This window comes from Scyliorhinus torazame, chromosome 27, assembly GCF_047496885.1.
Source record: "Scyliorhinus torazame isolate Kashiwa2021f chromosome 27, sScyTor2.1, whole genome shotgun sequence".
NCBI lineage: Eukaryota > Metazoa > Chordata > Chondrichthyes > Carcharhiniformes > Scyliorhinidae > Scyliorhinus > Scyliorhinus torazame.
Window position 1 is genome coordinate 18,723,557 of NC_092733.1, and position 15,217 is coordinate 18,738,773.

Here is a 15,217-nt window from a genome sequence, read left to right on the forward strand (position 1 = left end):
CTTAAACACACTCCGTGATTTGGCCTCCACAGCCTTCTGCGGCAAAGAGCTCCAGATTCACCACCCTCTGGCTGAAGAAATTCCTCCTCATCTCTGTTTTAAAGGATCGTCCCTTTAGTCTAAGATGGTATCCTCTGGTTCTAGTGTTTCCTACTAGTGGAAAACATCCTCTCCATGTCCACTCTATCCAAGCCTCGCAGTATCCTCGTTGGAGTATCCTGTAAGTTTCAATAAGATCCCCCCTCATCCTTCTAAACTCCAACGAGTACAGACCCAGAGTCCTCAACCACTCCTCATACGACAATCTTTGTTCCAGGAATCATTCTTGTGAACCTCCTCTGGATCCTTTCCGAGGCCAGCACATCCTTCCTTAGATACGGAGCCCAAAACTGCTCACTATATTCCAAATGGGATCCGCCCAAGAGCCTTATACAGCCTCAGAAGTACATCCCAGCTCTTGTATTCTAGCCCTCTCCATTGGCCTGGATGAGTGCAGCTCCAGCAACACTCTCAACCTCAACAGCATCCAGGAGAAAGCAGCCCTGTTGATAGACAGCTTATACACGACCTCACTCCCACTATAGTCAGTAGAGTGGCAGCAATGTGCACCATCTACAAGGCAGCAGGGTAGCATTGTGGTTAGCACAATTGCTTCACAGCTCCAGGGTCCCAGGTTCGATTCCCGGCTTGGTTCAGTCTGTGTGGAGTCTGCACGTTCTTCCCGTGTGCGTGGGTTTCCTCCGGGTGCTCCGGTTTCCTCCCACAGTCTAAAGATGTGCAGGTAAGGTGGATTGGCCATGCTAAATTGCCCAGTGTTCAAAATTGCCCTTAGTGTTGGGTGGGGTTACTGGGATAGGGTGGAGACGTGGGCTTGGGTGGGGTGCTCTTTCAACGAGCTGGTGCAGACTCGATGGGCTGAATGGCCTCCTTCTGCACTGTAAATTCTATGATTCTGTGAATCTCCACGGACAAGGACGGCAGATACATGTTTGCACGTTCTCCCGGTGCTCCGGTTTCCTCCCACAGTTCAACTATGCGCAAGTTAGGTGGATTGGCCATGATCAATTGCCCCTTAGTGTCCAAAACGCTAGGTGGGGGTTACCATGTTATGGGGATAGTGCTGGGCAGTGGGGATAGTGCGGAGGAGTGGGCGTAGGTAGGGTGCTTTTTCGGAGGGTCGCTGCAGACTCGATGGGCCAAATGGCCTCCTTCTGCACTGCAGGGATTCTATGAACATTGGCACCAACAGGTTCCCCCAAAAGTTACACACTATCTTGACTTGGAAATAAATTGCCGTTTAGTTACTGTCGTCGGGTCAGAATCCCTTCCTAACAGCACTGTGGTTGTACCTACAAATGGATTGCAGCTACTCAAGGCAGCTCATCGCCACCTTCTCAAGGGGAATAAATTCAGCCTTGCCAACACTGCTCTCATCCCGTGATCAAATAAAAAAGACCAGAAGACCGCAGGTTTGTACTCCGCGCACTCCCACCCCCCCACCCCCCAAATCTACATTTAGTTACAACACATCTAACAGGGCAGGACATCAGGCCGAAGATGGACGGGGTGGTGAGGAGCAAGAGGTTGGGGAAACAGATCCCAGCTCACTCATCCAAATCGTTGGCTGGTGAACGCCTGCTGGGGAATGAAACTTTCTTTTTATTCTTTCAATGGACGTGGGCATCATTTTGTGTCCACCTCTCCCTCCCCCAGTACTCAGCACATGTCGAACGAGGAAAGGATCAGCCACATGTACAATGTCTTCCGTGGGGGCGGATAGTCTGTTGCCACACTGACACAAAGAACAATACAGCACAGGAACAGGCCCTTCGACCCTCCAAGCCTGCACCGGTCATACCAAACTTGGCCAAAATCCTCAGCACATCTTTATGCCATATCCCTCTATACCTATCCTATCCATGTGTTTGTCAAGATGCCTTTTGAACGCCGTTAATGTATCTGCTTCCACAACCTCCCCTGGCAACGTGTTCCAGGCACTCACCACCCTCTGTGTAAAAAAACCTGCCTCGCACATCTCCTCTAAACTTTGCCCCACGGACCTTAAACCTATGCCCCTGGTGACTGACCCCTCCACCCTGGGAAAGAGTGCCTGACCATCCACTCTATCCATGCCCCTCATAATCTTGTAGACCTCTATCAGGTCACCCCACAACCTCCGTCGTTTTGATGAAAACAGTCCCAGCCCCTCCGCAAAGCTGATACCCTCCAGACCAGGCAACATCCTGGTAAACCTCCTCTGCACCCTCTCCTAAGCCACAGATGGCCTCTTGACTGAGGCATCAGGGTTGAAACAGCACAAAAGTGAACTTAATTCACGGTTCAAGATCGCCATTTTTTGGCAGTAGTTTATCGTATGGCCATAAACCTCTATTATGTTAACTTTGGATCCCTAACAAACGCTCTGCATATGGCACATCCTGTATTTTCAGAACATCATGTACCCATGGTAACTCAGTTATCTTGCCACTACTATGGTCGATCCCACGGGATGACCATCACTGACGCAGCGACAATAATCAGTAGTTTTCCGGTGGAGATGCTGGCGTTAAAATCTAATTCGCAACTCTACACTTGAGAAACCTCAGCAGTGAAAATTATAAATACTTTCAAGCTCGCACAAACCAGTTCGGTCAATTCCTTGGCAAATGATTAAAAGGGTAAGGTGGAGCTGAGGGTTAAATGTTCAGGGAGCAAAGGTGGGGGGGCACTAAAGCACCAATCACGACAAGAGTGTCATAACTAATGTAACTCCTTGGTTTTTAGGGTAACTTTTAAAAATTATTCTTTCACAGGATGTAGCTTTCGCTGGCTGGGCCAGCATTTGTTGCCCAATCCTAACTGCGCTCGAACTGAGGGCTGGCTAGGCCATTTCATAGAACTTAGTGCAGAAGGAGGCCATTTGACCCATCAAGTCTGCACCGGCCCTTGGAAAGAGCACCCTATTTAAGCCCATTCCCCACCCTATCCCCGTAACCCCACCTTATCTTTTGGACACTAAGGGGCAATTTAGCCTGGCCAATCAGACACAGGAGAAGAATTAGGCCACTCGGCCCATCGAGTCTACTCCGCCATTCAATCATGGCTGATATTTTTCTCATCCCCATTCTCCTGCCTTCTCCCCATAACCCCTGATCCCCTTACAATCCACCTAACCCGCACATCTTTGAACTGTGGAAGGAAACTCACGCAGACACGGGGGAGAAAGTGCAAACTCCACAGTCACCCGAGGCCGGAATTGAACCCTGGACCTGTGAGACAGCAGTGCTAACCACTGTGCCACCGTGCTGCTCATCCTCCGAAAGAGCACCCTACCTAAACCCATTCCCCACCCCTATCCCCGTAACCCACCTAACCTGGACACTAAGGGGCAACTTAGCATGGTCAATCCACCTAATCTGCACAACTTTGGACAGTGGGAGGAAACCCACGCAGACACGGGGAGAACGTGCAAACTCCACAGTCAGCCAAGGCTGGAAATGAACCCGGGTCCCTGGCACTGAGACAGCAGTGCATTCTGACTATCACCATTCCAAAGGTGTAAAGTTGAACAGGCACCATATTTTTGTTTGCGCTTAAAAACAAAACTCCAAGCAATTTATTCCCCTGGTCACGGATCCGCTAAACCCCTGTGCGGAGTCTGGATCAGCAGCACCTCAAGAGATATTCAGCGACAGAAATTGCCCACCTACACTGGCGGGTAGAACACAGAAGCTATACTTATCATAGAATGTATAGTGCAGGAGGCCATTTGGCCCATCGAGTCTGCAGCGGCCCTTGGAAAGAGCACCCTACCCAAGCCCTACACCTTCACCCTATCCCCACAACACAGCAACCCCACCCAACATTTTTGGACACGAAGGGCAATTTAGCATGGTCAATCCATCTAACCTGCACATCTTTGGACTGTGGGAGGAAACCGGAGCTGCTGGAGGAAACCCACGCACACACGGGGAGAACATGCAGACTCCGCACAGACAGTGATCCCAGCCGGGAATCGAACCTGGGACCCTGGAGCTGTGAAACAACAGTGCTAACCACTGTGCTACCCCGTACTTAGCTTGGTTTCCACATTCGGTTCCGAAGCTGCGATTTGTAGTTTTGTCGCTAGCTGTTCCTGCTTTTCCGAATGGCAGGAGATCACTTAAAGAGAAGGACAATCCAAGGACTTACCCACCAGCTAGATGGGATCAATTATATTTCTGATTGGAAAAACAGCGATCGGATCGTTTCAATGTTAGCTCACGTGCCTTCTAACTTCTTTGCGCCCTTGTTGGCAAACATACCAAGACCTAAAGCTGAGTGTGCAAGTGATTTCTCATTGCTGAATACCTTAATTCCCTGGAGTATTAAGCAGATGTTGGTGAAGTAAAGATATGTGTCGCATAGAGCAAGTACATTTTAAGTCGACGCAAGGAGTTCTCCAGTAAAATGAGTGCACGTGGCTCAAACGGCCTCCCGGCAGAGACCTGAGAGATTGAAATTTCTACATTAGAAACAGTGGCAGGTATAGGCCATTTGGCCCTTCCAAACCTGCGCCACCCTTCCAAGATGACGGGCCGATATTCCACCTCACCATCACCTGCCCACACTACCCTCATATCCTTTAATTCACCGGCGAGACCAACTATTTTGATCCAACCAAATAAACTAAATCAAACAAACTTGAGGGTCACTTAAAAGGGATACTGCCCCAAACAAAAATAAAGAGCAAACGAAAGTTAAAACCTCAACCCAAAATGTGATTAAAAGGGTTGGCGGAGCACTCCAGGCCCTGCGGTGCCCACCGGGCACGGAAGGTCTCGATGGTGCCCGTGGACACCGCATGCTCGCCTCTCCAGGGACACCCAGACATGGATGCAGCCGGGGAAGTGGGGCAGTCGGGTTGGGGAAAAAAAACCTATCAATTTCTGTCTTGAATGTACGCAACGACTGGGCGAACACACCTTTCTGGGTTAGAGAGCTCCAAACCACAACCCTTTCCTTCAAGCGACTCTTGAATGGCCAAAGCCTCGTTTCAAAGCTTGGATCGAGATTCCAGCTCGGAATCCGAGCGGCATCTACCCGGCCAAGGCATTTGTCTCGATGAGATCACCCCTCATTTCCTCTGAACGCGAGGGAATATTCCTTTGAACACTGGGATAAGGTCAGCATGTGGGAAAGGTTCCTGGCCTGCACATGGCAAGCTGTCTTGCCAAAGCCGGGTATGGTGGTTGTGGGGGGGGCGAGGGGCAGGTGTGCTTGCAGTGGGCTCTTTTGTTTTCATCCCAAGGCAGCCATGGTGATAATCCTCTTATTAGTCTTCCACAGGATATGGGCACTGCTGGCTAGGTCAGCGTCTGTTGCCCACCCCCAATTGCCCTCGATATGGTGCCTTCCAGAACCAAGGCAGTCCTAGACTCTCAAAACACAGCGTTGCTGCCTGCTGTACTTTACCAACCTGCAGCTGCTGTCGGTGAGCTGCTGTGACGGGAACGGAAGTGGCTCAGAAGAGGGAAGCAACGTCAGTTAAGATTTACCCGTGGATTCGGAGGGCAAAATTGGTCACAAAACCTTCCTTCAATTCCAGCATGGCCCAGTGCATCTCCGACCTATTAGACTGGATGATGGCACAGTGGTTGGCGCTGCTGCCGGACAGCGCCAGGGACCCGGGTTTGATTCCGGCGTTGCGTTTGCACGTTCTTCCCGTGTCTGCGAGGGTTTTCCTCCGGTTTCTTCCCAAATTCGTAAAGATCCGCAGGTTAGGTGCATTGGCCAAATTGACCCCTCGAGAGTCCAACGGTTAGGTGGGGTTAACGGGGAGGTGGGGCCTGGGTAGGACGCTCTTTTGGCGGGTTGGTGTAGACTCGGTGGGCCGAATGGCCTCCTTCTGCACTGTAGGGACTCTGCGATCTGTTTGAACATATTGGTCGGCAGTGCTGGCTGGCTACGCTTGCCAACAAGGCATTGCCGATTCCACCGATGGAAGATATTCTGTCAAACCAATGGTTTTGGGCCGGGCGGGGCAGGGCAAGGCGAAGCAAAACCAAAACACACATTATTCTTTCCAGCTTCATCCACCAGTTTATTTTCCATTTGTCACCAGAAGGTATTCATTTAACACTCGGAAATTCTAACTGGATCATGGCGTGATTGTAAATAGCTGACAGGGCAGACAGGTGCTGAAGAACTGGCAACACTCAAATTGCCTCTGGAAAGACAAGTTTGTATCGGGTTTTTAATAAAAATACAGTGATTGTATTCAAAAAAGTTTAAGACACAATTGTTTGGTCGCAGACAAGGGCAGGAATACAGCAGCTGAGGGCGGCGACAGGTGCAGCAAGGCTCCTGGGCGGGGTGCCTGAATCAGAGTCACCTCGATAGCCGAGGCTGGGCAGGAAAGGGAACTCCGAGTCACGCGGGAGCAAGATTTGAGCCACAAATCCCCACAGCCAAATCCCGTTCGGCTGCAAGCTCGGAGTCGAGGGGACCGCCCATTTATTATTACACAGGCCTGCCAGGTACAACAGCAAAGAGGCAGAGAGAAAAGGTCACAATTGCCCCCTCGGAAAGGACAAGGAGGAAAAAGACTTGCACCGGGAAATCCTGTTTCACTCTTCCTGAATCCGGCCAGCTGAGAGTTGAGCGACACCAAGACCCGTTACCCAACTGCACTGGTCTCCCGACGAGGGAGGACCGGGAGGTTCTGAGCACTTATAATAGAAGAGAGATTTGTGGGGCGGTGGGGGGGGGGGGGGGATCAAAATGTTTCGGGAATGGAGAGGTGGAGGAAGAAAGAGAGAAAATAGTCTTCAAAACAAAATTAAACCACTTTTGCAAGACTTTAGTTGGTTATACCATTTTAGGACTTTCACATTCAGGATTTATGTAACATTAACAGATTGCGGGACCTGGCTTCTTTGCGGGGCGGAGGAGCGAGGGACGAGGTCAAGAGAGAGCAAGTGACGAGTCCGAGGGCGAGAGCCCGAGGGTGAGAGCGAGGGACAAGGGCGAGAGGGAGGGACAAGGGCGAGAGGGAGAGCGAGGGACAAGGGCGAGAGGGAGAGCGAGGGACAAGGGCGAGAGGGAGAGCGAGAGAGCACAGGGGACGAGGGCGAGAGAGAGAGCGAGGGACAAGGGCGAGAGAGAGAGCGAGGGACAAGGGCGAGAGAGAGAGCGAGAGACAAGGGCGAGAGAGAGGGAGAGCACAGGGGACGAGGGCTAGGACAGTGGGTGTGAGAGAGGGGAGGAAGAAGGCCCAAGAGTGAGGGAGGAAAGAAGGTGTGGAAGAGGGGGAGGAAAGAGGGCCTGGGAGAAAGACAGAGAGGCAGAAAATACATTTCTTCAAACTATAAGTCACAGAAGTAGTATACATAGAATCTCGAGCCTAGACCTGAGCCGCATTTCTTTTTTAAAATGCGACTTACTACTCTCTTCGAGGAAGACCAATAGCCAACTGTGCTCACAGCAGCTCCAATCAGCCACATCGGTGTCATCCTCTAAATTTCACAATCAAGCATTAAAAAATATCAACTTTATTTCAATCAATCTTGCAGAATACTGGTCGAGATTGGGTCCCGCGCTGAGTCACCGTGTCTTACTGATTTGGGAAGCAGAGAGGAGGAGGGGGGAAAGAAAGACTGCGGCATTAAAAAAAGAGAGTTGTGATTTACGACCAAGTGATCAATGATGGGATGTCTCACCAGATATTCCGGAGGGAGTTGGGGGAAAGGAAAAGACATTGTTTTGGAAAACTGCCCATATGGAGAGGGTTTCAATTTTTTTTAAAAAGGAGGCTGGTCCGTGAGGGGAAAGGTGCCCGCTGGGTGAACAGTGCTTGCAGGCCCCAGAAAGCTCCTCGCATTCGCTTCTTCACAAGGAGATTCCAACAACCTACACAAGACAGAATGAATATCGTTCAGGAATCAAGGCAGGACAGAGCAAAGAAATTAACCTTTTCTTTGGTTTATTAAAACAAAAAGCAGCGCAAATGATTTTGTTGCAACACACACACACACACACACACACACACAAACACACACAAACACAAACACACTGCCTGACCCGACTGTTTCCAGCATTTTCCATTTTTCTCTTAAAACGTTCTGCGCCCCTGGTATTTTGCTTAGAATATCAGAAATACAGACGCTCGGATTCCCCCACTGCGCGCAGTCTGAAATAACCCCCCCCCCCCCGCCCCGCCTCCGCTTCCCCACTGCTACAAGGATGAAATTCGCAGTGTGCCGAACAGCTTTTAAACAGGGTGCCGTCAGTACGTTGTCTTTTTCAAGTATCAACGCCAAGGCACTCTTCTCTCTCCTTCCTCCCCATTATTCCCCCAGCCAGCCATCATTAAGAGGTGGGAATGGTGACCTGCATTCCATCAGTGAAAGCCACCTTACTGAACCGCTCTAAAGACCCGCTTACCAACGGCGGCGTCGGAAGGAATAAGTACGAGGAGCAAGGGGGCCCCCCCGGAAGGGAATCAGGTTGAGAACACAAGCACCAAATTCAGCAGTCTGGGCTCGGCTCACCTGTTAAGTCCCACTTGCCCGACTCTCACAGCTCGTCGTGGTCTCCGCCCTCCTCGTCGCTTTCCTCCTGACAGAAGGCCGGCGTCGAAAACTCCATCAGGTATTCACAGCGGCTGGGCTCAGAGGTAGACAACACCGCAGTCTCTTTCCCACAGGACAGCTTAACCTATCAGCGATTGAAACAACATTAAGGCCACGCTCCTGCAGCCAGACTAAAGGTTACATTCCGGGGTGCTTCATCTTCTAATGCCTCTGTTCACTCCCCGCTGGGAGTAAGCTGGGTGCAGTGGGAGCACTCTCACCTCTGCACCAAAGGTCAGGCGTGGGTTCAAACCCTTGACCAGGATTTAAGCGCACAATTGAGGTTGATACTTCAGTGAATTACTGAACAGGTTATGCACTGTTGGAGCTTACTTGCAACAGTAAGGGGCCACAAATAGTAATTAGTGATTTAGGGAGGAATGTTGGCCAGCTTATCTGCACTTTGTCAAATTACATCACACATATGGCGCAGAAACAGGTCATTCGGCCTTGTAGGGGCTTTGCGCCGTGCTGGGTCAACATCCCAGCCTCCGAGCCAGAAGCTCTGGGTACGGGTCCCACCAAAGGACTTGATGGCCGAGGAAGGTGCGTTCGCAACACGGCCAAAACGGGCCAAGCTGGTTGACCTGCAAAGAAAATTCTTTCGACGCAAACCAATGGCCGCCAATAGGATTCCTGGTCATCCAGGTGATGGAAAGAACGTTGGAGCCTCTGTGTTCACCCAAACAGGCAGGCATGCGGGGGGGGGGGACTTTGGTTTAATGTCTTATTCTATGCGGCAGCAGCTTAATCAATAGATAGTATTACACCGAGGCAGTAAGCTGGATTATCTGCTCAAGTCTAGGCAAAATGCTGCACTCAATACCTCCCGTCCCAGAGGTCCGACCAACTGTGAGCTTTAGTGACACTGACGAGCAACAAAATCAAAGACTACCCCTGCCAATGACAAGAAATGTACTTACCAAGGTAGACCTGCTCGGCCCTTGCCAGCAGCCTGTACCGTGCTCGTACTTCATCGCACTGAACCGGTTGTTTTCTGGACCAGCCCACGAGCCCCATAAGCTGCAAGCAAACAGCACGGGAAAAACAACTTCAACGGATCCCAAAAGCAACTTGGTGCAAAAGTAACAAAATTAATATCGGAGCAGAGGACCGGGAATAAGCTGTTGAAATCGAAAGACTGAACAATCGAAATACTGAGCTATACTTCAATTGGGGTGGGGGTATGGGGACGAGGAAATGCAAGAGCGCCGGTTAGCTCAGCTGGCTAGCGTGTGGATCAGATCAACACCCACCCCCTCTCCCTCCAAGAAAAACCCGGAGGCGGCCCCCTCACCCTTGCCGCAGCAGCAGAATCAGTGCACTGCGGGGTTCAGCAGAAGAATCACAAAGCCTGCCTTCGGGCGGAGAACTCGATGAGGAGAGAAGACGACGCCTCAACGCCACTTCTCCGGCCCTTGGTTCGTAGAAAGGTGGAAAACAGGAGCAGGAGGTGGCCGTTTGGTCCCTCGAGGCTGCTCCGCCATTCTGTACGGCCATGGCTGATCCATTTTCTCAACGCCGTACCCTTGTGATATCCCCGTACCTCCCCTTGAAGCCTTTAGAGTCTATGCATCTATTTCCTTCTTAGGTATATTCAGTGACTTGGCCTCCACAGCCTTATTTGGGGAGAACACAGGTTCACCCTTCTGAGTGAAGACATTCCCTCGCTTAACAAAAGAAAAATCTATCCATCAGCTGATGAAGCCCCAGCGGCGAGCTCCAGATTTTAACCTCCGCTTCTGTGAGGTACTCCGTGACATCTAGAAAATGTGCATTTATATTGTGTCCTTAATGTCGCATAATATTCCTAGGCGCTTTGCACTTAAGAAAATTTAACACTGATCAACTTGTGAGGATATTGGGAGGAAAGCTTGGTTTTAAAGAAGCATATTAAAGGAGACTGAGATTCGAGGAGTTTGAGGTACGGCCGCCAATGGCAGTGATTAAAATAGTAACTGCACAACAGGTCGAAAATGGAGGAGCTCAGAGATCGCGGAGCGTTGGACGTTTGAAAGAGTTTACAGAGATCAGGGAGGGATGAGGCCAAGTAGGAATTTGCAAACGATGATGAGAACTTTAAAATGGGGGATGTTAAGAAGGCATTGGCACAGTGGTCAGCACTGCTGCCTCACAGCGCCAGGGACCCGGGTTCGATTCCGACCTCGGGTGACTGTGTGGGGTTTGCACGTTCTCCCCGTGTGTGCGTGGGTTTCCTCCGGGTGCTCCAGTTTTCCTCCCACAGTCTAAAGGTGTGCAGGTTAGTTGGATTGGTCATGCTAAAATGCCCCTTGGTGTCCAAAAGGTTAGGTAGGGTTACGGGGATAGGGCGGGGTAGCGGGACTAGGTAGGGTGCTCTTTCAGAGAGTCGGTGCGGACCCGATGGGCCGAATGGCCTCCTTCGGCACTGTAGGGATTCCATAAAGACCCACCAGTATACGTGAACCCATATTGCAGCACTAAGTACGGCATTCAAAGAGAGGGGCAACATCTGAAAAATAAAAATAAAACGAGCAGCAAAAACTAATCTCATCTTGGTGTTTGAGGCCTGCGGCGGGAAAGGGCTACGAAATTTACCACGAGTAGCAAGGCGGAGCATGTTTACACGACTACCAAACCGGAACAAACATTTACCAAACAGGCTTCCTCAGCCAGGGCTCCCCAAACTGCGGATCACGACCGATCGCAAGCTCAGAGGCAGTAACGTGGAGCTCGGACCGAGTTCGGATACTTGAGAGGCCTCTTTAAACCCTCGCTTTTTATTTATTGGCGGGCATGATCTAATGGGTTGCTCTCGAAGGCCTGATTGCTGCAACAAAAAACAAAAGGTCCGCAGAGAGGTGGGGGGTCTCGGCGGGGGAAAATAAAGTTTGGGGCGGACTGTCCTAGACGCTGCAGCCGAAGCAACTCTTTCGCTTGGCTGTCCATAAATCAAACTACAAAGCGCCCCTGCGGACTATTAGGTCTGGCGAGGTAAGGAGCGGAAACCGGGCTCCCGGCTTCAACCTCCCGAGGCATACCTGGAGACATAAAGCAACGGAAAGTGTTGGAAAAGACGCAGCAGCGTCAAGAACTGGGGCTGCAGGAAGAGGGGCGGGCGGGGCAGGAGTGGTGGGGCGACAATAGGATTAGTTTTGGCTTTCTCCAGCAAAGGTCCAGCACAGGGTCGATGGGTTGATTGGCCTCCCTCCTGTAACGTACACGTCCACAGCGAACCAGATGCTAATGCATTATCATTAATTTTTTTCATAATTACAGACTTCAGCAGCTGTTCTTCAGTTTCCAACTATAGGGCATAGGTCACAATAAGTGGCAATGCTTTTGTCTCTGTGCTCATTTGGGGCAATTTGAGCCTATTTTCGGTCCTTCTGCCTCGCTTTTCATTTTGAAGGTAGAATTTAGGGTGACAGCCAATCACTGGCATGTTAGCAAAGTGCTCAAAAACTAGCCCCCCCCTCCACACCCGGTTTAGATTTAGCATCAATTTCATAATGGGTTTCATGTTAAGGCCCCTGCGCTTGAAATATCGAACGGGATCCTCTTTGTAAACCGCTCGGGAGACAATAGATTCCATTACGCGTTTCCCAAATCAGCTGACACGAGTCAGCTGAAGCAGGAAGAAATCATTCAGCTTTAGTGACTGTTCAACTAAGGAATGATTATGAAAGAAAGTTATTAAATATTTAACACCCTTTTCAAAGCAATTTTGAGATACCTGGGACATTTAAATGTCAGGGCTTTATATTAAAAAAATAGGATTGAAACAGTTGTCGACAAAATGAAAAATGGTCATTACAACAAAAATGTAACGGATTGATCTTCACTCTACCTCGCCAAATATGTACTCTTTATGTTTTCAAGATTTAAAGCAGCAGTTTTCTATACGGGCACCTTGGTGGGCGGTTGTTACTAATTACATATCACCCAAATGGCAGGCAAAAATGAGTGCATATTTGGAGCACTGTTAGGTGGAATTAATGGGGTATGTCATTCTCTACCTGGATACCTTTCGCAGGGGCTCACCCAGACAGCTTGACACAGAAGGTGGTCTACACTCGCGGGGTCGTCCATCAAACTCCGAGATGCTTCACTGCATTGTCAGGGGTTTTTTCCATGGCTCCCCTACCTAACCCGCAATCTCCGGAACCACATAAACGCCGGAAACAGCAGGCCACTCGGCCCATCGACCCTGCTCCGCCGTTCCGATACAATCATGGCTGATCTTGAGCCTGTGACGCCATCTTCCCCTCCCGCTTCCCGTCACCCTTAATTCCCTGGGACATCAAAAATCCGTTCGGCGCAGCCTTCGACATATTCAACTATGAGGCATCCACCGCCCTTTGGGATAGAGAATTCTTTTTTTATATATAAATTTAGAGTACCCAATTCATTTTTTCCAATTAAGGGGCAATTTAGCGTGGCCAATCCACCTAGCCTGCACATCTTTGTGTTGTGGGGGCGAAACCCACGATGTGCAAACTCCACATGGACAGTGACCCAGAGCCGGGATCGAACCTGGGTCCTCGGCGCCGTGAGGCTGCCGTGCTAACCACTGTGCCACCGTGCTGCCCGCTGGGATAGAGAATCCTAAACATTCAGAACCCTTTGACTGAAGAAATTTCTCCTCACCTCAGTCCTAAGTGATTGGCCCTCTTATCCGGAACCTGTGCCCCTGCCCCCACCGGTGTTTCAGATTCTCCGACCAACAGAAACAATCTCCCAGCAGAAACAGAACTCCCGTCCACCCCCCTCAGAATTCTGCACGGTTCAATGAGATGGCCCTTCGTTCTTCTGTTGTTTGAAAGCTGTTTGTTCTCTGCTGCTCTTCCAATTCCGATGACTGATCATCAATCTGAAACGCTAACTCGGTTTCTCTCGCCGCACATTCTGCCCGAGCTGCTGTGCGTTTCCAGCTGTTTATTCTCATCTCCGGTTGCCAGCTCTCACAGCACTTTGCTTTCGCTTGTGCCCCAAAGCGTTTGGGTAAATGCACTGGACGTAGTTCAGAGAAGGTTTGCTACACTCGTACTAGCAATGGCGGGTTGTCTCTGGGGGAAAAATAAGACAGGCTGGCCTTGCATCCGCTGGAGTTTAGCAGAGTGAGGCGCAACTTGATTGAAACACAAGATGCTGAGGGTGGATGTGGAGAGAATGCTTCCTCGTGTGGGAGAATTCAGAACTAGGGGGTCACTGTTTAAAAATAAGGAGTTGCCCATTTAAGATGGAGATGGGGAGAATTTTTTCCCCCCCCCTTAGCGGGGGTGAGTCTCTGGAACTCTCTTCCTCAAAAGGCGATGGAAGCAGAGACTCAGGCAGAGTCAGATGGATTATTAGCGAGGGGGACGAAAGGTTATATGGTGGATTGGCAGGAATGTGGAGAAATCGGCTCAGCCACAGTTTCATTGAATGGCAGAGCAGGCTCGAGGGGCCGACTCCTGCTACATTTTCTAAATGCTGGCAGCACGGTGGCGCAGTGGTTAGCCCGGCTGCCTCACAGCACCAGGAACCCGGGTTAAAATCCCCGGCCTCGGGTGACTGTGCGGGGTTTGCACGTTCTCCCCGTGGGTTTCCTCCGGGTGCTCCGATTTCCTCCCACAGTCCAAAGATGTGCCGGTTAGGTGGGGTTGTAGGGATAGGGTTGGGGGGGGGCTAGGTAGGGTGTCCTTTCCGGGGGGAGTAATACTACGTTCTCAGCAGAGTACTTTTGGGAGTTATTCCATATCACGTAAACAGATTTGTGCAGTGCCTCATTGGGAGTCCATGCTTGGATTAGAGAATGGCATGGATGATCAATTAAGTCTGGCTCGAAACACTCTGATCTGCTGGCATTCCGATTAATAAGCCAATCTCAGGCAGCTTCACCTCAATAAGGCCGTGATGGCGGCGCACTGTGCCAACGTACCAAAAAAACACAACGTGCCGTAACATAACACACGCGAAAGTAATGAAAACGAAGCATTAACGAACGTCCACTCGGCAGATCCGCAATGGTCTTACCCAAGACTTGTTTCTGAGCCCCCGTTTTTCGGCTTCTGTGCCACTTTATTGAACGGACAGAGCTTGTAGACGTACCTGTAAGGAACGGAGAACCAGAGTTAAAATCCTGAACCGTTTCCAGCCGAGATGTCCACATACAGCCCCGACTCGCACCCCACCTCCACTGCCCTCATCTTCTTGCTGACTGGTTTGACCCGTCTGAAATCCGTCGGCCTGGAGAGGATTGTTTCGACGCTGAGTGCACGAGTTTCAAATTAAAACACTCAAGGTCAACAGGGACATTAAGATGTATGTAAATTATTGGGAAAGATGGACATATAACCAGTCGCTCCGAGGCTCCATACGACACACTCAAGCAGCGCACCAACATTAAAGCCAGAACACCCCAACCCTAAGCAATTCATAGTCTCTTATACAGAGGGCTTGATACAACTTTACAGCGTTTAGTGACCACTATCCCCGGCCAGAATGGAGATGATTAGGTATTCACCCCCGGAGGATCCGCATTGCAGCAAGTAAAGAAGTATTCATTTTATGTACATAGATTGTATTAGGCAGTTCTCCTCCGCTCACACTGCATTTTGCTGGCAGAATAACCCTGCCTATAC

At 50.3% G+C, this 15,217-nt stretch overlaps 1 protein-coding gene across 1 annotated transcript in view; it reads right to left on the reverse strand.

Annotated features, from left to right (window-relative positions):
• Window positions 1-6,055: 6,055 nt before the first annotated feature.
• prkcsh (PRKCSH beta subunit of glucosidase II) overlaps window positions 6,056-15,217 on the reverse strand; it is a 91,884-nt gene continuing 82,722 nt past the window's right edge. Inside the window, exons 14-17 of the mRNA XM_072491055.1 lie at window positions 14,610-14,684; window positions 9,536-9,635; window positions 8,532-8,697; window positions 6,056-7,890 (exon numbers count right to left, since the gene is read on the reverse strand). Coding sequence (XP_072347156.1) covers window positions 8,557-8,697; window positions 9,536-9,635; window positions 14,610-14,684 — 316 coding nt within the window. The 3' untranslated portion in view covers window positions 6,056-7,890; window positions 8,532-8,556. The remainder of the gene's footprint in view (window positions 7,891-8,531; window positions 8,698-9,535; window positions 9,636-14,609; window positions 14,685-15,217) is intronic.